The sequence below is a fragment of the Mesoplodon mirus genome (assembly GCF_964341445.2).
Source record: "Mesoplodon mirus genome assembly, chromosome: 16".
NCBI classification, from domain to species: Eukaryota; Metazoa; Chordata; class Mammalia; order Artiodactyla; family Ziphiidae; genus Mesoplodon; species Mesoplodon mirus.
In genome coordinates, this window is record NC_138992.1 from 74,954,444 (window position 1) to 74,977,841 (window position 23,398).

A 23,398-nucleotide genomic window follows, 5' to 3' on the forward strand; every position below is an offset into this window, starting at 1 on the left:
GGGGGTGGCCCCCGCTTGCCGCAACTAGAGAAGGCCCCCACGTAGAAACGAAGACCCAACGTGGCCAAAAATAAATAAATAGATAAATATTTTTTAAAAATAGTCAATTGGCAATAGATGTAGGGGTTTATTTCTGGCCTTTTAATTCTACTCCATTGATCTATATAGGTCTATCCTCATGCCAGTACCAGACTATAGTCTTGTACAGTAGGCCCTCTGTATCCTTGGGTTTCACACCCACGGATTCCATCAACCACAGAATGAAAATATTAAAAGAAAAAAATTCCAGCAAGTTCCAAAAAGCAAAACTTGAATTTGCCATGTGCTAGCAGCTATTTACATAGCATTTACTTTGTATTTATAACTATTTACATAACATTTACATTATATTAGTATTATAAGTAATCTAGATAGAGATCATTTAAAATATATGGGAGGATTTCATAGGTTATACACAAACACTATGTCATTTTATATAAGCGACTTGAGCATCTGCAGATTTTGGAATCCGAGGGAAGTCCTGGAACTAATCCCCCACGGATACTGAGAGACAACTGAACTCAGGAAATGTAATTCCTCCAACTTTGTTATTGTTCTTCAAGATTGTTTCAGCTATTTGGAACCTTGCTTTTCTATATACATATTAGAATAGAAGTGCATCATTAAAAAATATAAATCTTTCCAAAAGTAAGGTACAAATGTACTGTAATTCCACTTTGAATTCCTATTATTTTTAAAGTGGACAAAGCGATGTCCAGTATTACCCAAACATAGGCTTGAAAAGTACTCATGCAAGGAGATTTGCTGTCTTGTTTTGCTTCTTATGATGAGTGGTGGTGAACAAGTATCTGTTATCGCCTGTGTCCAATTTATTATGTAATTTTGAGTGTCTTACCTATCACATAATAAACAATGTTAAGTGAAATACATTTTTCAAAGGAACACAGAGATTGCAAGGGATGTAATAAAGGAGAGTTAAATTCTGGTTCTTGGCTTGACATCTGGTTTAGAATCAGACTTGAGATCTTGTCTCAACAGAGGGAGAGAGAATTCCAGGGGAAGTAGCAGGAAGTGGCAGGGTGAGGGGGGCAGCAGAGGCAGCCCAGGGTAATCTCATGAACTCCATAGATGCATGAATGTCCCTAGGCCAAGTGGGCACCATGCAGAGTGCCTCAGCCCTCTTGTTGCTGCACCGCAGAGAAAGCTGCCTTCCCGGTGAGTCTGTGGGTTCACTGCCCAGGGCAGGGGTTATGACGAAAGTGGATGTGGTGGCTTCCAGCCACAATCCATCTCCCACTCAGGCAAGGAGGCAGGGTGGAGGCCCCGCCTCTGTGCCTTCCCTGTAGCCCACGAGAGAGCCAAACCCTGTCGTGCTGGGGCTTTTAAACCAGTAAATGATTTCCGGAGGAGCACCAGAGAGAGAGCTCCAACAGTGGCCAGGTAAGTACAAAGGCTTCGGTCCCGTTCCCCCGCCTTCCTCCACACTCCCCCCAACACACACAGCAGGAGCTGGCCTTCGAGAGGGCGTATCTGTGAGACAACCAGGGCCCTCCTCCAGGACGAGATGGGGTCCCTGCTTAAGCCCTCGGGGAGGAGCATGGAAGGGATAAGATTTCAACTAAGAGTGAAGCTTTACAGTGAATTGACCTTTTACATTCTTCTTTCTCCAAATAAGTAAAACGGGTTAGATTTTAACAACTAAACGTAACTAGAAATAATAAACTCATCCCAAGAATTCATTAAACAGCAAGTCAGGGAGAATTTAAGAGAGCATCATCGAAGCCATACGTGGAGAGAAACACCAAACTATTCTGCGTTTGTATCCCAGGGAAATGAGACTGGTCAGTTACCTGGTCACTATAAGCTCGGGCCACGGGGTTCGGTGCAGACGCTCTGCCGCAACCCACAAGGATACACCAGGTCCGAGGGACACAGATGTCCTCCTGATCCCATCACTCGGCTCAGCACGCTACAAGTACTCCTACCCCTTGCAATGACTCTGCAGGTAGTCTCTATTATCCACATTTTGTAGAAGAGGAAAAAGACGTTCTGAGCGGTTGGGTGACAGTGGTCTCCCTGGGCTGCGACCCACCTGTCCGCCTGGGCCCTGCCCACCACGGCAGCAGCTTGCCCTGACTCTCCTCAGAGCCCCTCACAAGCCCTCCGCACCGCCTCGGGCTGGTCCCTCCTCTGGGCCCCCTTTGCCCGGCTTCCCAGATGGGCTTCTCTGCTCCCAGCCTCTCCCGGAACGTCTCTCCCCACGGTTCCCCCCATCTTTAGGCTCTCAAGTCCCCAATAACCCAAGACCCTGACGCCAGCTCGTCTGACACGATCGTGGAGGGGGGCAGAGGAAACACTTCTCCGGGAGCCCCCGAACCAAGAAAACAGGCTGGAGCGCGGCCCCAGGGAGGAAGCGGGGCGGGTCGGCCGGAGAGGATGTTGACCCCAACGGGTCAGACGCGAGGAGGGGCCCTCTGGGCAGAGGGAAGTGAGAACGGGGACTGCCTGGAAGAGATTGTTCACGCTTTCAAGCCGGGCCAAGCGAGATGAGTAATGCCAGAGGCTGGCGGCCCGGAGGCTCCCCTCGAGGAGCGGGGCCGTGCACCCCACTGGGTCTGGGGGTGGAGGGGCGGGCAAGCCACGCAGTGATCCAGCGCAGGGGATCGCTGGGGACAGCCTTCGGGTTCTCCTGAGTGGCGTGAGTGGCACCGGATGCGGGGCCCACTTGGGAGGCTCCCTTTCTCTGGCCCTTAGACGTCTCAGCCCTTAGTAATGAACCCCAGAATGAGGCGTGGCGCCGGCCGCTGGGGGTCGGGGATGGGGGATGCTCCTGTCCGGGGATGCGTGGATCGTGGCCTCTGGCTTTGAAGGTCCTTGGGTGGCTGTCTGTCTCTGCAGGGGTGCACCTCTCAGGTCTCTGGGGCAGTATTTTTGGAGACTGTGACACTTCTCTGGAGAAGGAGGATTGGAGAGAACCCACGTTTCCATGTCCCTGCAGGGCTCTCCTCCCTCCTGGGAAACTCTGCAGAAGCCACAGCCTTTCTGAACCTGCCGTTAGACCTCAGGTCAGTAGCGCCCATCTTGACACAGGGCATCATCCTTATGCCTGTACAGCAGTCTCAAGGAACCTGGGCAGAGTTGCTCAATATTAGGAATAAAAGGATCTCTCTGGAGGTCAAGGGTGGGAAGTCAGGCCCCTTCTGGGCTGAGCAGAACCCTAACCAAAGCCTGAGGCTTTGCCTCAGCTATCAATATGGAGCTGATAGGAGGGGGGAAAATAGTTTTGTTAATAATGATTTTTCAGGTTTAGCACCTAGTGATCAAGAACAATTATTTCAAACAGGAAGTTCTCAAAAGCAGGACACTGCTCACAACACTTATCTGTAAACCTGTCCCTGATGACAAAATTGATAAGAGACCTCCTTGTTGCTGTCGGCAACATGTCTGAACTCTGGATCTTTTGCCCCTAAACTCAACACATCCAGCCCCAGGTTTCCAGGGGGAGGTGGAAAACTTGCTTCTATCACTAGGAATTGCTGCCACATCTTCCTAAGTCTGCTCCAGTCTGAGCGGGGTTTTCCTGTTTCACCATCGCTCCATTTTGCATTTCAATGGCAAGCTCCTTGCCTTCTGTTCTAACTTCCCTCCTTTATACCCCGGATGACATGATTAAATCCACTCCCACCAGCTGGCGGGGGCTCAGGAACTCTGCACTGAGAGGGTTCAGCCCTCCCTCCTCCGCTCCCCCTGCGGGGTTCCAGTGACCATGCGGGGTCCGGCCCAGGTCCCCTGGCTGCACAGCCCCGGCGCCCTTCACCTCCCCGCTCCAGCAGCCCCATCTGGCTCACTAGCAGCACCCTGACCCATATCCTATAGCATCTTGGAAGCCCCTTCTGATTCCCCTAGCATTCTGGCTTCTCCTTCGTGTTTTTTTTATTCTTTTCTTTTTTGCTTTTTTTTTTCCCCAAGCCTAACAGCTCTCTCCAGACCTCATTTCCTCCATACCCATCTCCATTAAACCTTCCAGCCAAAATCTGACCAAGACTCCCTGGCCGTCTTGTCTGTCTTCCCCACGGCTTCCAAAAGCCCAGCTTTGAAAGCATCCTCCTGTCGCATTTCTGTGTCTACACTGGAGCTCTGTGCACGCAGCCCTGAAGATGGAACCCAGTCTGTGGAACCCCATCCCATCTGGGCCTTCAACAGTGCACGGAGGCTCTCTGCCTGGAGCTGCTCTTCTCAAATCCAGGGCTCCACCCTTCGCCGCACCCCTACCATCCTCTCAGGTCTCGACTCCACCCTGATTTTACAAAAAAAAAGAAGTCACCTCCCCGAGTTTCCTCACCCTCTCATCCCCACCTCCCCCAACCTGGACTCAGAAATACCTTCTCCACCCCGACCCACCTTCCCCACTTGGCTGCCTCTTCCTGCAAGGCCTCAGGTAAACATCAGCTCTTCCCTGGGGCCTCTGCATCCATAGGAAGTGCTCAGTGCAGGTCAGCTATTATTATTTTTAATCCATGCCCCTTCACACAGCGTCCATCACTCTGCTTTCTGCCATAACAATACTTTATTGCACTGACCACACATTACCAATTCTTTATCTACATGCCTTTCCCACATATAAAACCACAAGCTCCTTGAGAACAGGAAATGTAGCTTTGTTCATCTTTGGAAACAGTCGGGGTGCCTGGCATTTAATAGATGCTCAATAAACATTCAATGAAATAAATACATAAATAACTGACTTCTCGGGTAGCTCTGATGTCAGTATTTTCATCTATTTCCTAGCCATGATCAGAATCACCTCAAAAGATTTAGAAATTGTAAACACCCTGACTGCAGGCCAAACCAATTTGGTTAGAATCTCTTAGGGGGAGATCAAGCCTCAGTCTTCCTTCTGAAAGACTGACTGTACAGTGCAGCTCGCTTTGGTAATCACTGGCTTGTGGAAGGCAGTGGACTCAGAAGGTTTAGAAGGTATGGAATTCTCATGTTGTACTACAGGAAATGCCTGACTGTAATCTAGTAAGAAACAAGCAAACAAGAAATTGATTCGTGAAGTGTTAAACAATAACGAAGTTGGGGTGAGATCAGTGGAAATGCCCAGTGGGTGGGGGGATGATTCCAACACCAGGGCTGTGCCAGCTCAAGTCCGTCAGGTTCGCAACCTTGGCGGTCCAGGTACTCCCTGTTCATTGCCCTCCTTCAGCCAGCATCATGTTTCCCCAGTGCTATCACACCTGTGCTTCTAAGTCGACCATTTACAGGACTTAGAGACAAGCAAGATAACCACGGCGAGCTGTAAGGGGCAGGCTGTGTGGGGAGGCAAAGAGCAGGGCAGATGTGGCCACTAGGCAAAAACGAACCAGATCTGTCCAGTGGCTCTTCTGAAATGACTCTGTGTTTGCTCCTGAACTTGACATGTTGTAAGTCGTGAACGGTCCCTAAGAAGTCAGTGTGGATAAGGGATCTAGGATCGGACACTCCAAGCGGGGTGTGTCGGCCTTGTCTGGGGATTTGTTAGAGACGCAGTCTCGGCCCTCCTCAGTCAGAATTTGCATTTTATTGACCGAGAGGCAAGCGCACTCACGTTTGAGAAGCTCTGCTCTAGACCAGACCGGATGCAGACGAGGCGCCCTGGCCTGTGACTCTGCATTGCTAACAAGCTCTGAGGCAAGGCACCTGCTGCTGCTGCTGCCCTGGGCTCCCCACATTCGGTACTTCCCTCTGACAAGCAGAGGAATGGGCCGTCCTATCTTCAGCCTGCCTTCCCCCGGGGTATGTGTTAGGAATCCCTGGGTTCCAAGTGAGAAGAAAAGCAACACCAAGGGGCTTAAACAGTAAACGACTTGCATCTGCTCACGTAACTGAAGAGTTCACAGGTCTGGCTCACTCTCTCCCGGGAGCCTGGACACTCAGGCTCAGTGCTGTCACCTGGAACGTGGGTTCCCTGGTGGCCCTGCTCTATCCCCATGGCGATGGCTTCACCTGCACTCCACCGGGTGTCTCCCTCCGCATCGCGAGCGGGATCCCTGAGGTTGAGAACGGTAGCAGCTAGCTGAGATTCCTTCCTGCCATCCGTTACATTTCACACACACAGTATGGCAGTCAGTTTTATCCACTTCAGTCTGAAGTGCTGTGCTGAACTCCCTTCTGTGGAGCTGATTCTAGGAAAGTCTGGACTTTTCTACCCCAGGAGACGTGGGCGCCGCCCCCTCCCCATGGCAGCATCCACAGGCCCCCTGACCTCTAGTTCTGTAGTCAGGTCTGGCCAAGGAGAGGTACTATCCGAAAGTCGGGAGAGCAACGGGATTTTTTCCCAGGATCTATTTTCTGGCCCCATCCCGCTGGGCTCTAACTGGCCTAGCTTCATTCCTCTTCCCCAAGCCAGAGCCGCTGGCTGGCAGGACCCCTAAGGCTACCATTACCCTGGGCTCCAGCAACTGCCTCTCCCTCTTCCCAGGCACAGCTGATGGATGACGCTCTGAGCTACTGCCCGACTTAGGAAGCTGCCAGCGTCTCTGAGGAGTCCCCTATATAAACGCTCTGTTTTCTCCTTGATCTTTCTCCATTCAGCATTTGAATTATGCCATCTGTCTCCTGAGGGACCCCGACTGACACAGACGCAACTTAATTGTGCGGAAGAATATAAAACCTCCATATACGGAGACTCTTTTTAAGCTTCGTTTACAAATGTACAGGCGTCAATAACCAAGAAGTCTAGGACCAGTGATTTGAAATGCAGAAGATACACAATAAATGTTAAATGTTTAAAACCAACTGGGATGAGATGACTTTCGAAGAAAAAAGTGCTTTCTACCCCGGTTCATTAATTTTTCACTTTATAAAAATAATCACACTTTCAGGTCAGAATAAGGTGCATATACAGAAAATGGGGGAAGGTGGGCTGTACGTACACTGAAGAAGAGCACGTCTTGCGCCGCCTCCTTTGAGGTGGTAACAGTGTTAACCCTTGTTCCTACCGGAACGTTCATCCTGAGGAAGATAGGAAAGTTTCATAGACTGTGACGGCTGTAGTTCACGGTGACGGCTACGGAACTCCGAGGACAGAGCCCAGGCCCTCAAGCCAGCACCGCAGCTGAGCGCTCCGCGGGGATTCTGCGGGCAGCGCCTCGGGCGGGGGCGGCGGCGGCGGCATCCGGAGCCCATCGCGCCGTAGTTCGTGTGCGGGACGCTGGAGGGCGCCAGGAGGCCCCCGGCACCGCGGGGCGCGCGGGCTGCGGGGCGCGCGGGCTCCGGGCCCCGCCGCGGGTGCAGGGGCTCGGCGGCTGGACGGTCCCGGGCAGCGGCGCGGCGAAGAAGGCGGGGTCGAGCTCCACGCCGTCCAGCGGGGACGTGTCGGGCGTGGGCAGCGGGTAGCCGTCGAGCGGGGGCGCGCCCAGAGCCTGGCAGGGACGGGGGGATCGGTCCCGTCGCCCGGCCGGTCCTGCAGGGCCCAGCGCAGCGCCGCCTCCTCCAGGAAGGCCGCCCCTCCGCCCGCGCCCGCCTAGCAGCGGAACGAGTCGCTCCCGGACCCTCAGAGCGCGGGCCTCCCTCGAGCCGGCGGGAGGCAGGCAAAGCGGCGCTCCGCACACGCCATCATCCGAGTGAAGACCGTGTGGAGGTTAATATTAACCATTTTGCCTGACCAGGAACACCAGGACTCCGCCAGCCAGTGTGTGCTGCGGCCGATTTCACCCACCGCGACCGAATCGGCTTCACGGGACGCGGGCTCAGTACGGAGATACTAGGGTCCTGGAAGGGCCAACGAAGCCCCCCGGCAGGCCAACCCCTGCCCCAGAAAGGCGGGCAACTTAGGGACGGTGACCAGGAGCGAGGACCGCCGGCGGGGTTTTCTATCCACCGCTGGGCTGCCAGCACCCCTGGGATCCGATACGGAAAGAACCGGTCCTGTTAAAGATTGCACCTGGGACGCGCACGGTTTCTACCTCTTTCGTCTCGGGTGAGATGTGCTCTCCCACCGACCGGGTCCGCTCTATTTTAAATGCAGGTCCTCTCCATTCATGTTCACAAACTCAGTCTTTGCATGAGTGTGAGGGAGCCTTAGGACTGTAATTGTACATGAAAGGATTAGCCAACATACAAACTTACATGGGACTGGAGATGGGGCAAGTGGGCCTGACCCCGCAGAAGAGCGGAGAAGACCATCAACCAGGTAAACAGAGGCTCAGCTTCTAGGAGCACAGGAACACCATACATAAATAAATCTGAAAAGGCAAGCTGCAGACTAGTAGGGAAATGTGATCCCACTTAGTGGGGGTGGAGGGGAGAGGAAACCCTGCGAGTCTTTATGATTGTGTATGCAGAGAAAACGAGTGCAAGGGAAAACAGGACTGGGAAGCGGTTACTAGTTTTCCCTTGATGTTCTGCTTAAATTTTTTTATGAAACAAAGAGGAAATTAAAATTTTTAATGACGCTATTTACGCAGAAGACAAATGATTTTGCACTGGTAAGATGAAAATAAAGCCTGGCCATTTTATTCCTTCTTTAAAAAAGAAAAGAAAAGCCAACTCTCCCTCAACTTGGGAAGACTGAAAGCAGAATGAGCTTGAACCCCTCACAACTAGAGGCCACGTCTCCTGGCTTTTCAAACACCAACTTCAGCATCGAAAACAGACCTCAAGACAGAAGCCTGTATCACTTGAAATTTAAAGCTTTGCACGTTTTTCTGAAAGGTACTGTTGAATGCATTTCCAGCTTTGTTAATGATCGGCAGTCTTATCTAAGTCTCTAAATTTCTTCCCTGAAAAAATAAAGAAGGAATCAGCTCCCTGTTTGAAAACTTGGAATAAAGCGTTCGATTTTTCTTTTGTACAGAACCTTGCCTGATTAGAGGACACCTTTAAAACCTTTCCCAAGACCGCAAAATTTTGTATTCTTTCTCATGTACACCTGGAGATGGTGAACAGTTTGATCTTGGGCCTAATTTCCTCTCGCGCCTCCAAGACGATTCTGCACCTGCCAGTTGTTTCCCTACGTGTAAAATTCGCGGCACAAGCGAGTTCTCAGAGGTAGAGCCACGGACCCAAGCGGTGGTCAACGCACGCGGATTTCTCCGAGCCCGGCCTTCCCCCCGCAGAAGCCTCCTCCCCTCGCTCCCTCCTGCGTTCCCGGCGCCTCCCCGGGCGGCCGGCGCAGCTCCGTGCCCTGCGGGCCCGGGTCCCCGCGCCAGCAGCCCGCGCTCCGCCTTAGCCACACCTCGAAGATGCCGGATGGAGACTCGCCCTCAGCTCGGCCCGAGGCCCCGGGACCGCGTCCCGCCGCCCGCCGCCGCCTCGCCCCTCACCTTCACGTCCCCGAGGAGGCTCAGCCTGGTGGTCACGGCGGGCAGCGCGCTCCGGGGCTGGCTCTGCTCGTCCCTGGCGTACCCCGCTTCCGGGCTGCTCATGGCGCTCCAGCCCTGCCCGGCGCCCCGGGACCCTCCACCGGACACGCCGCCTCCCCCCCGACCGACGGGACGGGGTGGGGAGGGAGATGCCCCGCGGGCCGCTCGCTCCCCGCGGCCGGACCCCGTCCCTCGGCCCCAGCCCGCGGCGAAGCCAGCTCCCCCGCCGGCTCAGTGACACCGCGGATGCCCCCGGGCCTGGGGGCCTTTATCGCACAGACGTGGCCCTTCGAGAAGCCCTGCTCCCGCCGCCGGCTGCACCCGCGAGGCCGAGAACCCGGGCGCCGGGCGCCGCGCCGCGCGGCCACAGCTCACTAGGGCGCGGCGCAAGGTTACGGGTTTACTTTCTCCCCGGCAGAAGGTCACAGGCCGAGACCCAAATGCCCTCCCCGCCTCGGAGGAGAGTCAGTCCCGGACGTCACGTTTGGACCTTCTGAGGTCCCCGCGCGGCAGGCCCTCTCCTGAACTATACAAAAGGGAAACCCTTCGAGCCCGATTCGCCCCGGGCCGCGCACACCGGCGCTGGGCGGGCACCGGGGCGCAAAGTCACGGGCGCGAAACGCCTCGAAGCGAGCGCACGACGTCGCGGTCTTTCTGTCCCGGTCACCAGGGTGGCCGTGCTCTCCTCCACCCGCACCAAACCTAAGAGCTTTTACCTTCTTAGTTGCAAGTCACTGCAGAGTCTGGTTGACATCCTCCCTTGAATTAGTAGCAGCCGGAGCGCGGTTCCCGGCGAGGGGAGCGCGGCGCCCTCGGCTTCCAGCGCCTTCTGGGCCCGGAGACGCCCGCGCGGGAGGGACTCGTCGCCGCCTCCCGGGATCTGGACCCGCGCGCGGCGGAGGGTGGAGGTGGGCGTGGAAACCGACAGCCGAGTTTAGCGTTTGCCCCTTGACACGATCTTATTTTTTCTTTGTGTAAAGGTTTAGGGACACTACTTCTCTTTCCTAATGGGTGTAAGAGGAGACCGAGCCTAAAAATCACAACCACGGTGGGACGCAGTCCGGATTGTCTGGGATTGATTGAAATGCCGTGAAGCGGATGCTGTTCCTTGTAATAACACGTGCATCACTCTTCCATCTGCTCCCTTCACCCGCCACACCCAGAAAATTTATCCCAAAATATCCACCTCCGCCGGAGAGAGGGGAGCTCCTGGGAAAGATGGGGGCACCAGTATCCTCACATTTCACAGTGGGGAGTCAAGGCTTCCAGCCTTTGCGATGAAACAAGAAAAAGGGTGTGTTATCCCAGTACTGTAGAAGGCAGCGGTAATCAATAGAAGAAATGGACATAAGGCTGTAACTATCATTACGTTCGAAGGAACGCAGGACGTACTTGGCTATTATAGCAGGAAGTCAGTGTCTAATACTGATAAATATGGAATTAGCCTCGCAGGCATGTTAATTAATGAACCGCCAGAGGAACAGTTATTAGTGTAGGTAAAGCCCAGTTCGAGCAAAAGAGGGGCAGGGGGATTGACTAACACGTGGAAGGGGGGCTGGGGAGGGACGAGATCTTCCTGCAGCTCTTAGTTTATATTACAAGCCCCTCTGGAACGTTGCTTTGCTCTTGTTGTTGTGTTCTTTTTTTTTTCTTTTTGTAAGCATGCACATCATTTTAAATTTTTAAATTATTTTAAACGAATAAATAAAATCATACACTTCCCATACCCACAGTCCTTTTACTGAAACAACGAACTTGATTTTCTATTTTATTTCTCCCTCCTGTAGTCTCCCTTTGCAGTTTAATATTTTGGGGGTGTGTGTGTGCACCTACGATCCCAAGTATTGTTTTCAAACATCCAGATTTCTTAAAATAAGCAGAAGAATCCACTATGTAGGGAACAACTATAAAACTGTCTCTTCATTTCATGTCTGTGTCAGAATTTTCTTCTCTTCACCCCCTCCACCACTGCCCTGGGGAAATAACTTCTGAAGAGTGAGTGATTCAAAGTCCCGGGTATGAAGTTTCAACATTACTTGGAACTGCTGAAAGCCAGAATTTATTTCTTCATGTGCGGCCCTCCCCCATTCCATTCTGCTTATTCATCCTCAAGAATTCCAACCCTGTTCAGTCTTTAAAAAGTAAATGACATGGAAATGTGATTCAGGACTTGAGAAACTATGACTGGTGGGGAAAAGGGCTGGACTGAAAGGTGAGTATTAGCAGACTTGACATTGAGCTCAGTATGTCCCAGTGAACTGTCCCTTTATAAAGACCTTGAGATTTTCATGCCAAATGGGAGTTCATGTGAATTGAGGCATTCTGTACAAAGCTCTTCTTCAAGTGACAATTATTTCTATTCTCATTTTATAATCAGAGAGGCTGAGCTGCCCAAAGCTTGGAGTGAAGCACAGATGGTCTAGGTTTCCAGCTCATATGGGCAAACTTAAAAGACTGGGAAATGTTCCATCCACTAAGCAAAAGCACCAGGGAAAGCGAGTTACTGTTGTTTCTCTTTCCCAGTGGGATAACGAAATTAAATCCCCCAAGTCTGCTGGGAAAGACAGAGATACATAAAATCAAAAGGTCGAGAGGGGAGAGAGAAGAGAGCGCTTCCTGCGGCCCTGAAGCCATCCTTAAACACCATCTCATTCATCACTACAACGCGATCCAATGAGGGAAACAGGGCTCTTATCATTCCCCCTACTTTTTACAGACGAGCAGACCAGAGACCCGAAAAGATTAGTGCCTTTTCCAAACTCACGATGATCTGGTGCTGAGCCAGGGGGAACTTCTGAATCAAAATGTAGAGTCTTCTCCTTCTGGAGCACTACCTCGTATCCAGTCATTCTCTGCCCTGCTCCAATAGCTTATGCTCTGTGTTGAGTCCGCTGTCCTGACACATATTCAAGAGGAAGGAGTTCTAGCCACTGGGGACTGTCTCAAATAGAAGAGCGACAAAGCAGGAACTCCCAGTTCCTTCGGAAAACTGAGGTTTTCAACTGAGGTACCAAGTCAGTTACTCAGTCCATTTCTGAGCACTTACTGGGTGCCAGGTCAGGTGACACAAAGTGAAGAGACCGTCCTTGTCCCCTGGGGCACTCCTTGTGGCCACAGGGATCAGACAAACCAGAACACTGCTAACCATTCTTTTCCTTGCCTAACAAGAGATCAGGTATGTGCGAGGGCACTGCCCGTGACCCTGTAGAAAACGGGGTCCACAGCAAGGCTACTGCAACTTACTGATACTCATCTGAATCTCCACACAGAGTGTAACTTCACAGATCATCTTTTTGAGCAACATCAGCTTGGGGAATACTTGTTATGATTTCGACCCTGACAAAGCGTTCGAGACTTTGGCTAAAGTGGAAAGAAGATCCTCAAAGCTAAACTGTCTTCGGCAAGAATAAGATTAAATTTTTTTTCTTTTATTCAACCAAACTGTTGTTTGGACCTGAGCTTCAGAGAACGTTTACATTAAAGAACATTATTAATATAGTAGCAACAACTTCTTTAGCACTTGCTGTATACTAGTGCTAAGAAATTTTGTATTTTGCTAAGAAGTATTGTTTTATTATTTAAACACTATTTTGTACTGCCCTAAGAATTTTTAATATCCAGAATCTTGAATAAAGCTGGGAGAATTGCCAGTGGTGAGGGTTCAGTGTTTGTGTAAGGGGGACGGTGCAAATTGATTCACACGAAGCTGTCTAATGATTCAGGAGAAAGCACACAACTTTCTCACTAGAGGGACGGTCGGGGTAGGTGTTACAGTGAAAAATTAAGGAGATGCAGCTTGATCCCAGGTCAGGGGACCCAAGGAATGTTCTTTAGGCCACAGGTTCATCCCCTGGAGGAATGAGCAGAATATTCCACATCCTACTCCACCTGGGTGATCAGGGACACCAAAGCCACTTTTTCTCAGATGAGTGAATATTCAGGATTCAGAAGGAAGCACCTCGTAAGCAGGAAGAAAAAAAATCTATGCTGAAATAATGGATGTAAAATCTCTCTCACCCAGCCAATGTTGTCAAAACAAATCAGAGGGGAATAGGAGGAAGGGAATGTTGAACATCTATTATGTGACCGGCACAGCTCTGAGTATTAAAAACAAAACGAAATGGGACATTTAAGAACGTCAGACAGCGATGATACCTTTTGGTTCATAGCACCCACTCCATTTTCTCTGAATTCCTTTTGCTTGTATGTGCTTTTCCTGACATCAGCATAAATGTACAGAAGAAGCTGAAGTCTTTTGCAGTGTGATTCAGATTAAAGGTGCAGTCATCTTCTGAGATAAGAATAAGAGGTAAAGGAAATAGTTTCAGTGGGATATTGTCTCGTAGCTGCTTGTATAAGGAGCTTACACGTTTATTTGTAGCTTATCAGACCTGCCCTGGTAGCTTTAATAGAGATCAGGCAGTATCTCGGTGGGAAAGAAAATACCGTCGTCTTTTTCTGGGTCCCTCAAAGGTGTGTAGACTCTCTGCTGGCACCCAATCTGGATATCTCAGCCCATGAAATGGTTGGATTCCTGCCTCGTGACACACTTCTCAGGTACCTCCGAAGTAAAGATGGGGTGGGAGGGAGCAGGGGAAGCAGTGTATCCTTTATGTATTTGTGCCCAAAAGGAAACCATTAAAAATTGAGAGAAATTTAATCTTTTTAAAAGATCAGTCACCAGCTGGTACCTGTGGTCACTTCATCCACGTCTGCTTGAGGAGAGGAGTCTACGCATCTGGTGACACCACGGTCATCCAACCTGAGTCAAGTCTGACATTCTGTCCCTCACTTTAAAACTATTGATATATTTGACAGGACCCAAAACTCTTTTCCTGATTTTTCCGCCAGTGCCCACGTTCCTATACTTCAAAATAAGAAAGGGTCATTTAGGGTAAAACCCATGTCAATAACCTGTTGCTAAGTTAACAAAGCTCCCCAGTACTTCCCGGTTTACAACAACTATCTTTTTTTTTTTTTTAATCTCTCCCACCTGTGAATTGCCTGCGCTCGTCTGGGCATCTGTTCTTCTGGCCTCTCCTGCGTTCCAGTCGACAGGATGGTCGCAGGAGATGGGAGCCCTCCCTTCACAGGCAGGCGAGTGGTCTCTCCTCTCCGCGTGGTCTCTGCACGTGGTCTCACCACCTTGGTAGCTGGACTTCCTATACAGTAGCTCAGGGCTCTTGGGAGTACAAGAAAGAGACTCTGCCTGGGCTTCCTGAGGGTTGGTCCTGGTTGCCTGCACAGCCTCACTTCGATTGCATTCTATTGGGTTAGCGTAGCAAGTCCAACCCAGATTAAGTGTGGGAGGAGTTGATACAAGGATGTAAATACCCAAGGTAGGGAGATAAGCCACCACCCACCACACTGCACAAAGGAAAAGACCGTATCTTCATCTGGCAGGGCATCACAGTTGCCTTTGTGAGAGGGACACAACCCTGCGTTCCTTGATTCAACTCAGTAACGTGAGAGGATTCTTGAGATGTCCCCTTGTGTTTTCAAATAAAGGGAAACTACCTTTTTGCTACAATGCTTGGGTGCCATGCTTCCCAACAAACCTTCTCCATCAGCGCTTCTAAACCTGAGGGCTTCGGATTCCTACAAACTTTGGATGAGTTATGAGGAGTCATGAATTGCCTAAAACTATGTCTAAAATATTGCACATGTGCGTGTGTGTGCTCCCTGGGAGGGCATTCCTAGCTTTCCGTAGACTATCATCTAAGGCGAATTCAAATAAGCATGACAACTAAGAGTGCTTACAACTCAGGAGAGCTGCCCTGATTTCTACCTCCTGACATACTTCTAAAGTATCTCGGAAGTAGAGATGGGGGGAAAGCAATGGATCTTCTATGTATTTGTTTCCAAGGTAAACCAAAAATCATTCACTAGCTGGCACCTGAGGTCGCTTCACCTGAGTCCGCTTGAGGAAAAACAAGAGATGGACGACATGTCTCTGCCTCCAAGAATTATTGTGAGGACTAATTTCCCTCCACTGGGGGTTAAAGGCATTGGAAATGCTGAACAATTTTAGCTCTTATTTTCCCTCGTTATTTGACAGGTCCCTGGTGAGCAGTTAAGAATGTAACGTCACAGGACTTCTTCCCCCAAGCACTTGCTTTTCTCCTTTCCTCTTTACCCTGTGTATCTTCTGAATTATTTTATTTTTGGCCGCACTGCACTGGCACTCAGAACTTCCCCGACCAGGTATCGAACCTGTGCCCCCTGCAGCGGCAGTGCGGAGTCTTAACCACTGGACCACTGGGGAAATTCATATCTTCTTAACTTTGTGGAGGGGCAGCAGCAAAGGATACAACGGAGTCTCCTTGGGCCACAACCAAGTATGCACTGAAGTGCCTGGTGTGACCGGAACTGGAGACACAGCCTTGAACCTGAGTGAGGGAGGCACCTCTGCTCACGGTATCCACCAGGAATGTAGGAAGCAGAACCTGTCTGGGGTCAGAGGAAGAGAGAGTGGAAAAGGCTAGGGTACCAGAGGCAAATAAACTGGATTGGAGGATAGCCAGAACCTGGAGTGAACGTTTTCATTTCAAATGTTTAAGGTAACCTCTGTTACGCCTATCAAAATAGACTTACCTTTCCTCACCGAAACCTTCATCCTGAACATTCCCAGCACCCCAGAACCCTTTGTTAAAAAAAACACACGCCCTGCCATTCTTCAAGAGAATCCAGCCAACCATGTCAGCTCAGATAACCCTCAAGATAAATGCTTGAAGCCATCTTCCTTCCCCTTCCTTGTCTCTATAGCATGTATCAGTATGGAGAATGAGACAGCTTCTCACCACCAGAATGCAAGTTCTCCCAGTGCCCACGGGTACACCCTGCACAAATGTGAACAACTATGTTGTCAGAACTTGCAACACCAGGCTTTCACCATGTGTACACGGCAGGTGAGGGCTCTGCGCCTCCTTGCCTCACTTGCAAAACGGGGAGAATTGCACCTAATCTCACAGGCTCGATCAGGCTCAAATTCAGTACCAAATGGCACTGATGAAACCCCTGGCCCAAGAAATGCCCATTACAGGTCGTCTGTACCCATCCATTTATGTCTCATCTGCAAAGTGTGATGGGAAGGGCCACAGCAATTAGCGCTGCAGCAGCGAGCAAGGCTGACCTGCTTCACAACCTGTGACTCAGTTTCTTCCCTGTAAGGGCAGGATAGTGACGCCCTAGGACTGCAGCTATAGCTGCATTTGTAAAGCACACTGCCTGCAAGTCATCCCTGGATCCCCCGCCCCCACCGCCAAGCTTAAGAACTGCTGGTGCCAGGACCTGCAGTGGACCCTGTACGCAGTTTATAGCAAAATATCACATTGAAATGATAGCTGCTAAGTTTCATTAACAGTTGAAGTCACAATGCACATTTTATTTTGATTAGCTCCTGTGACTCCTTCAAATTATTTTTAACCCAGCAACACTACTTCCCAAGGTGTAGATGTGTGATGACTGGTGAGTTCAGTGTTGAGAGGGAGTTTAAAGACTCTTGGTGAAATACAGACAAGAAAAAAAAGACAATCCAAAAGCTTCTTTAGTCAGATCTCAAGATTCAACAAGAAAACCGAAATTACCTGGATGTTCTCCTCTGATTTAGAAAATGATATACTAAAATTGAAAATATTTAGAGTGTTACGATTTACTTTGTAGGAACCAGGATCACTTGAAATGCACAGCAGGCTCATTCTGTGAGGTTTTCTTTTCCCCTAGCAAAGACAACCTGGGACGCCCAAATGTTCATCTGAGGGCTTCTCCTTCAAGGCATTCAAGTCTACTCTTACAGGAGAATGAGAAGTTTACAGTGACTATATATTTAGTGTCATCATTAAAAATATTTCTAATTCTATTAAATACTTAACATTGATCACAAAAATTGGCTTTTGTGACAGAGGCGCTAGCAGAGTGAAAAAGTAGGATTCCAGATTTTATTTGTTTATTTATTTTTAAGATTGAAAGAACACACCCGGGATAAAATTTCTTAGATCAATAAAGCTTCGGGAAACGGAGCGAGTTGTTCCGGGACCCACTGAAAACTGGTGAACTTGAACTTGGAAATGGGGTTTTGACAACGCAACTGTGGGAAACAAGTGTCTGAACCAATCTTCAAACACCACCTCACATTTTTCTCTCCCCAAGTGTTCGAGTGGCAGACAAAATAAATTACCATAAATTATACGCCAAGGCAACTTCAAAACAACATGACACGACATGAGGCTGAGGACTTCCTTAGCTCCTCCAGGAAGTGTGTAACACTGTTTGTGCTTCTGGCCTGCAGGCTGGGTCGGAGGGGACCCGTCAGACGTCGGGGTAGTTGCAGTAATACACCGCGGAGCTGGCGTCGGACACCACCGAGGAGATGGCCCCGTGGCTGTCCGCCAGATTCACGCCGGAGTCGTGTCCCTGGTAGGGGAGCCCCATCTCGGGCTTGCACACAAAGTGCAGGTACTGTTCGAATTCCGTGCGGTCCACCTCCCCGAGGAGCTCGGCCGGCTGGCCGGGGTCCGCGCCGTCCCGGCAGGGCAGCGCCTCGGGCGGCGGCGACGGCTGCCCCGGGCCCGGCGGGGGCGGCTGCGGCGGCATCTGGAAGCCGCGCCCGCCGCCCGCCGCCGCCGCCGCCGCCGCCGGCGAGCCCATCGCGCCGTAGTACATGTGCAGGGCGCTGGGGGGCGCCAGGAGGCCCGGCATCGCGGGGCCCGCGGGCTCCGGGCCGAGCCGGGCGTGCAGGGGCCCGGCGGCGGGCGGCTCCGGGGGCCCCGCGTAGTCCGCGGCCTGCGCGTAGCTGTAGGGCCCGGCGGCCGGACAGTCCCCGGGCAGCGGCGCGGCGAAGAAGGCGGGGTCGGGCTCCACGCCGTCCAGCGGGGACGTGTCTGGCGTGGGCAGCGGGTAGCCGTCGAGCGGGGGCGCGCCCAGAGCCTGGCAGTCGCGGTAGTGGCCGCCCATGTGCGGGGGCAGCAGCGGCGGGCCCGCGGGGAAGCCCTGCTCGGGGAAGGGCAGGCCCAGACCGTCCATGGCCACGCGGCCGCCCTCGGGGCCCAGCGCGGCCGCCGGCGGCTCGGCGAGGCCGTGAAGGAAGCCGCCCTCCACCCGCTTCAGCCGCTTCACCTGCTTGCGCCGCCGCGGCCGGTACTTGTAGTTCGGGTGGTCCTGCATGTGCTGCACGCGCAGCCGCTCGGCCTCCTCCACGAAGGGCCGCTTCTCCGCCAGCGTCAGCGCCTTCCAGGACTTGCCTGCGGGAGCGCGGGAGGTGGAGAGGCGCGCGGGCTTAGGGTCGGAGCCCCGCTCCCGGGCCCCAGCTGGTCCCACCGCCCCCGCCTCCGACCTCGGATTGTGCAGCCCGGGCAGGGAGGGGAAGGGGTCCAGGTGAAGGTGAACGCTGGGCCTGCGGAGGCCGAGCACTCGGGGAAGACGCGAGGCCTCGGGTGCCTTCCTGTCGCCTTCCCGCTCATCCGCTCGCGGTCGTCCGAGGAACCGAGAGCGTCCCCACCCGGGCGAGGAGTCGGGGGGACGGGCGCGACCAAGCCAGCTCCGCGCCAGGGTGCCCTCGCCGCCACTCCGACGCGCGGGGAAGCCGCCTCCCGGAGCCGCTGGACCCGCGCCCCGGCCACCCGGGGAAGCCGGGCGCCGAGGCCCAAAGCCGTTCGGAGACTCGGAGAGCGGGAAGCGGGAAGGGACCGAGGGCCACAGGGAAGGACGTGGCGGCCGCGCACCCCCGGCCTCCTCCGGCGCGAGGCCCACACCCCGTGAGGCTCAAGGAAGCGGCTCCACGATTCGCACTCTCTGGGTCCCGGGCTCGGACTCACCCAGCATCTTGCTCAGCTCGGCGTTGTGCAGGTCCGGGTTCTGCTGCGCCAGGCGCTTGCGTTCGTCCTTCGCCCACACCATGAAGGCGTTCATCGGCCGCCGGATGCGAGACTCGCCCTTGGCTCGGCCCGCCGTCCCGGCCGGCGCCCCGCTGCTCGCCGCCGCCTCGCCCTTCATCTTCATGTCCCCGAGGGGACTCAGCGACTCGGCCCAGGGGCAGGGGCCCAGCCCGGCCATCACGGCGGGCAGCGCGCTCCGGGGCTGGCTCTGCTCGTCACTGGCGTACCCCGCATCCGGGCTGCTCATGGCGCTCCAGCCCTGCCCCGCGCCCCGCGACCCTCCGCCGGACACGCCGCCTCCCCCGACCGGGGGGGAGGGAGGGGGTGGGGAGCGAGAGAGAGAGATGCCCCGCGGGCCGCTCGCGCCCCCCGGCCCGACCCCGCCGCCGGCGTCCCTGGCAGATCGCAGCCCCGGCGCAGCCAGCGTCCCCGCCGGCCCAGTGACACTGCGGGCGCCCCTAGGCCGCGGGGCCTTTTCTGCACAGACGTGGCCAATGGAGCGACGGGGGCGGGCCGGGCCGGCGTCGCTAGGCCCACGCCCAGCTCGCCGCCCAAGTCCCAAGTCCCAGCTCAACCCCACGCCCGCCCTTTCCCCTCCCCCGCCCCGACCCCGCGCCCAGGGCTACACCTGCCCCCGGGAAAACTGGCTGGAGCCGGGCTTAGGCGCCACGTCCTCTCCGACCCGGGAAGGGGGACTTCTGAAAAACTTTCCCGGGTGCTCATCGCACTGCTGCACAGAAGCACTTGGCCCCCGGCAGTTCGGATCAACACACGAAGCATCCACTAAACCAGGAGCTGAGGGTGTTTCAGCCGTGGGTGACCTAGCCTTCTTCCGAGAGACCTACGGACGTCTTCAAATTGAAAAATACTTTCTCTTCCCAAGGACTCAACGTGCTTGTTGTACTATATTCAAAATGCCATGTCCGAGGTAAATTCTACTTTCTAAAACAAGATTACAAACGTCATTCCGAAGAAATGAAAAACTTTACCCAAAAAGACGAACCGACCCTTGACAATTTGTACGTGAAATGTACAGTAAACTTAACAAAGTTTTCTCATATGTGTTCAGTAAAAGAGGCAAGGCTTAGTTTTGATTTCTAAAATGTGGTAAAGACAGCAGTGATATTTATCTAAATGCCTGCCGATTAGAGGAAAGAAAGCAACTCCTGAGGAGCGAAATAACTGTAGCTCGGAGGGTCAGCTTGAGGTGGTGACCCTCACAGATGACTGGGGGATTCCTCTATGTTTCTCTAGACTGCAATGAAAATCTGAATGACCGTTAAACTTCTGTGTCAATCTGAGAAACCTTCTGAGTGGGATTTGTAAACAAGCCCTTATCTTGCTCTTATATACAGCACACCATCCTTCCAAACGTCAGCAAACTAGTTTATCCTTATAACCCTATGAGGTAGAGGCTATTATATCTTACAGGAGAGGAAACTGAGGCACGGAGAGGTTAAGGACCTTGCCCAAGATCAGGGCAAGTAGAATTCATCTCCAGTAGTCTGCCCTCAGACTTGGAGCTCTTAACCTTTAAGCCAAGCTGTTGTATTCGTGTACTTGTTTGTGTATCGCGTTGTTTTCTACAGCAACGAACACGGCCATTCCTGCGTAATTAGGTAACTTTGCAAAGAAACCAATATATCACCCTCTACAACAGACTTTGTTTACTGTGAAGGGGTGATGAAAATCTAGGGCTTACAGCCGGGATCTGGGAGGTAAGTGCTGCAGCTTCTAGTGTGATATTACAGCGACAAGTAATCTATCAGGTCCGCTTGTTAGTGGCATTCATAAAAACAAAGAAACAGAAACTTGGAAAACACTTGGCCTTCGGTTTCTCTGACTTTGCTATTTCTCCAAAGAACTTCTGCACACTTGTTTTAAGCCAGCTTGAACTCCGTGAGGATCTGTGACACTGGCTGCGCTCCCTAACCTTCAGCGGCCAGAAAGTGGTTCTAGTTCCTGGGTCGCTGAGTTTCAGACAAGAATTTAAAAAGTAATCTGCTTAAGGAAATGATAGAGAGGTGTTATTTTTAATTGGTGGTTTTGAAGCAATTGATAATCTTAAACACATTTAACTGATTATGTACTTCTCCTTTAAGAGTTTATTTTTCTGAAAAAGAAAAATATGGGCTTGAAAATTAAGCAAGACTGCATTACAGCTGGTTATCTGATAAGGAAACTATAGAAGTAGAGAGAACAGATTTATCACGCAGCGCCTGGCTGCTTGTTTTCTTGGTGATCTTCTCTAACTTTGCTGCAAAGTAATATCTTCTCAGAGATCTCAAAGCAGGACTTTCTATCAGTGCAAAAGTTTTTATGAACAAATAGGGGTTTTCTCAGAATAGAGATTGAAAACCAAACAAAAATAATCCCTGTTCGAGAATACATTTTATCTGTCTGGATGAATCTATATGACTAATTCCATAAAAAAATAACATAGGGTACAGGAAATACAATCCACGTGTGCGTCCAGAAAATGTATATGCACGGATTTACCCTTGTACGCTTTCTTCACCCTCGTGTTCCTCCTCGGAACCTCATTGCAGGGAGAGGTGCCACAAGGGTGGAGAAAGTGATGGGGAAAAAAACGGGGGGGGGGCAGTTTTCCCCATTATTATTTGCACTTGTTCCTGGACACTAACAACTGATTTTTCTTGGGTAAGATACTGAGAATTCAAGTGAGAGCACAGGATCCATAGGATGGAGCTGGAGCTACACATTTCAGCGCCCCTCCCCCTACTGCTTATAACACCCTCCCTGGGAGTTATGAAGTAGCAATTTACTTATATTTACAGGAAGGAATTGTGGTGCCTTTCCACGACTAGGCCCTTCTATACCACACCGTTACCTGTGTCTAATCTCTTCTGATCCTTCACTTGTCATAGATTTGGGGGGAGCGTGTTGGGGCCGGTGGCGCCGCAGACCGGTCTGCGCAGTGTGTGGACTCTTCTATTTCGGTCCCTTTACTAAACGCGGTGTTGGAAGTCGAGCTCAGGACGTTATCAGAGCCAGCCACAAATGCCACATGAAAAGCAGCAAACATCCGGAGTGGCTTCCTGCGAGCCTTGCTTTTCTCATCACGAGAGATTTACGCGGGGGGAGGGGGGCAAACAAGTGCGCGAGGAAGAGCCGTGTACACGCGGCCGGCCGGGCGCGCCCGCAGTGCACGGACCGAGATCTCTGGGCGCCTGGCTACTGATGGCACGCCCGGTCCCCAGGCCAGACCCGAGGCTCAAGGGCTGGGCGAGGACGCGACTAGCGCGGCACGAAGCCGTGCCCGTTGCCCCTCGGGGCCCGTGGCCGGCGGGCGCAGAAATGAACCCGGGTAGGTGGCGAGCCGCGGCTCGGACCCCTGAGTGACCAGGCACAGGCCGGGGGTTTCCGGCAGGCTTTTGTGTTTCGGTGCTCGGGAAGCGGGAGCCGGACGAAGGACACTCCGGCGGCCGGGGAAGGCCGTGGGCACCAGGGCAGATCCGGGTCGGCTCCGGAGAGCTAGTGCGCGGGAGCGGGGAGGGAGCGCGCGCCGCCGACGCCGTGAACGGACAGACAGTGGTATCCCCGGAACAGAGAACAATAAGAAGGCCTTTGCGTTTGTAAGTCGCGCGCCCGCGGCGGCCTCCGGGAGCCTAGCGGAAGGCGGCGCGCGGCACGCAGCGCGCCCGGGGCTCCGCACCGCCCAGGTAGGGCCGCGGGCCGGCTCTGCGTACCTCGCGCGTCTCCTCCCCGTCCCCGCGGGTCCGGGATGAGAGGTCCAAGGTCGCGGGCGGGATGGGAGAGGTGGGGAGGACGGAGGGCCCGAGAGATCGGGCCGCCGGCTCCGGCCCGGGAGGCCCCCGAGGGTCGGAGCCCCGCGGACCCCGCATCTGGCGTCCGACGCCCGCCTCTCCTGCGGGGCCGAGAGTGTCTTTGGGGACGCTCGCTCGGCACGAGGATGGGAGGCGTGCGTTCTGCTCCCACGCCCCCCGCCTGCATCCAGCCCCGGCCTCTCGCTGTGGTCCGCGGACCCCCTCGAGGCCGCCCCGAACCCCGCCCTGGCAGCCGGCGACTCCTCGGCCGTAACCCTGTTCCCGCTCGGCCCCGCCTGGGGTTTGCACAGGCGAAGCAGGAAATGCGCTGTTCCCGGTCCACTTTCCTGCTCAGAAACTAGTCCGCGGGGGTGTTTCTTATATTCTGCAC

At 53.1% G+C, this 23,398-nt stretch overlaps 1 protein-coding gene and 1 long non-coding RNA gene across 2 annotated transcripts in view; both read right to left on the minus strand.

Moving 5' to 3' along the window:
* LOC309792175 overlaps positions 1–10,274 on the minus strand; it is a 67,403-nt gene extending 57,129 nt beyond the window's left edge. The window contains exon 1 of the long non-coding RNA XR_014291615.1: positions 10,064–10,274. This is a non-coding gene — a long non-coding RNA (uncharacterized lncRNA). The remainder of the gene's footprint in view (positions 1–10,063) is intronic.
* A 7,256-nt stretch (positions 10,275–17,530) lies between these two features.
* On the minus strand, positions 17,531–19,681 carry SOX17 (SRY-box transcription factor 17). Its single transcript, XM_082601634.1, has 2 exons — positions 19,160–19,681; positions 17,531–18,586 (listed from the first exon to the last, which is right to left on the minus strand). Exons 1-2 carry the CDS (start codon positions 19,464–19,466, stop codon positions 17,655–17,657), a joined length of 1,239 nt encoding a protein of 412 aa, XP_082457760.1. The 5' UTR covers positions 19,467–19,681; the 3' UTR covers positions 17,531–17,654.
* Positions 19,682–23,398: the final 3,717 nt, after the last annotated feature.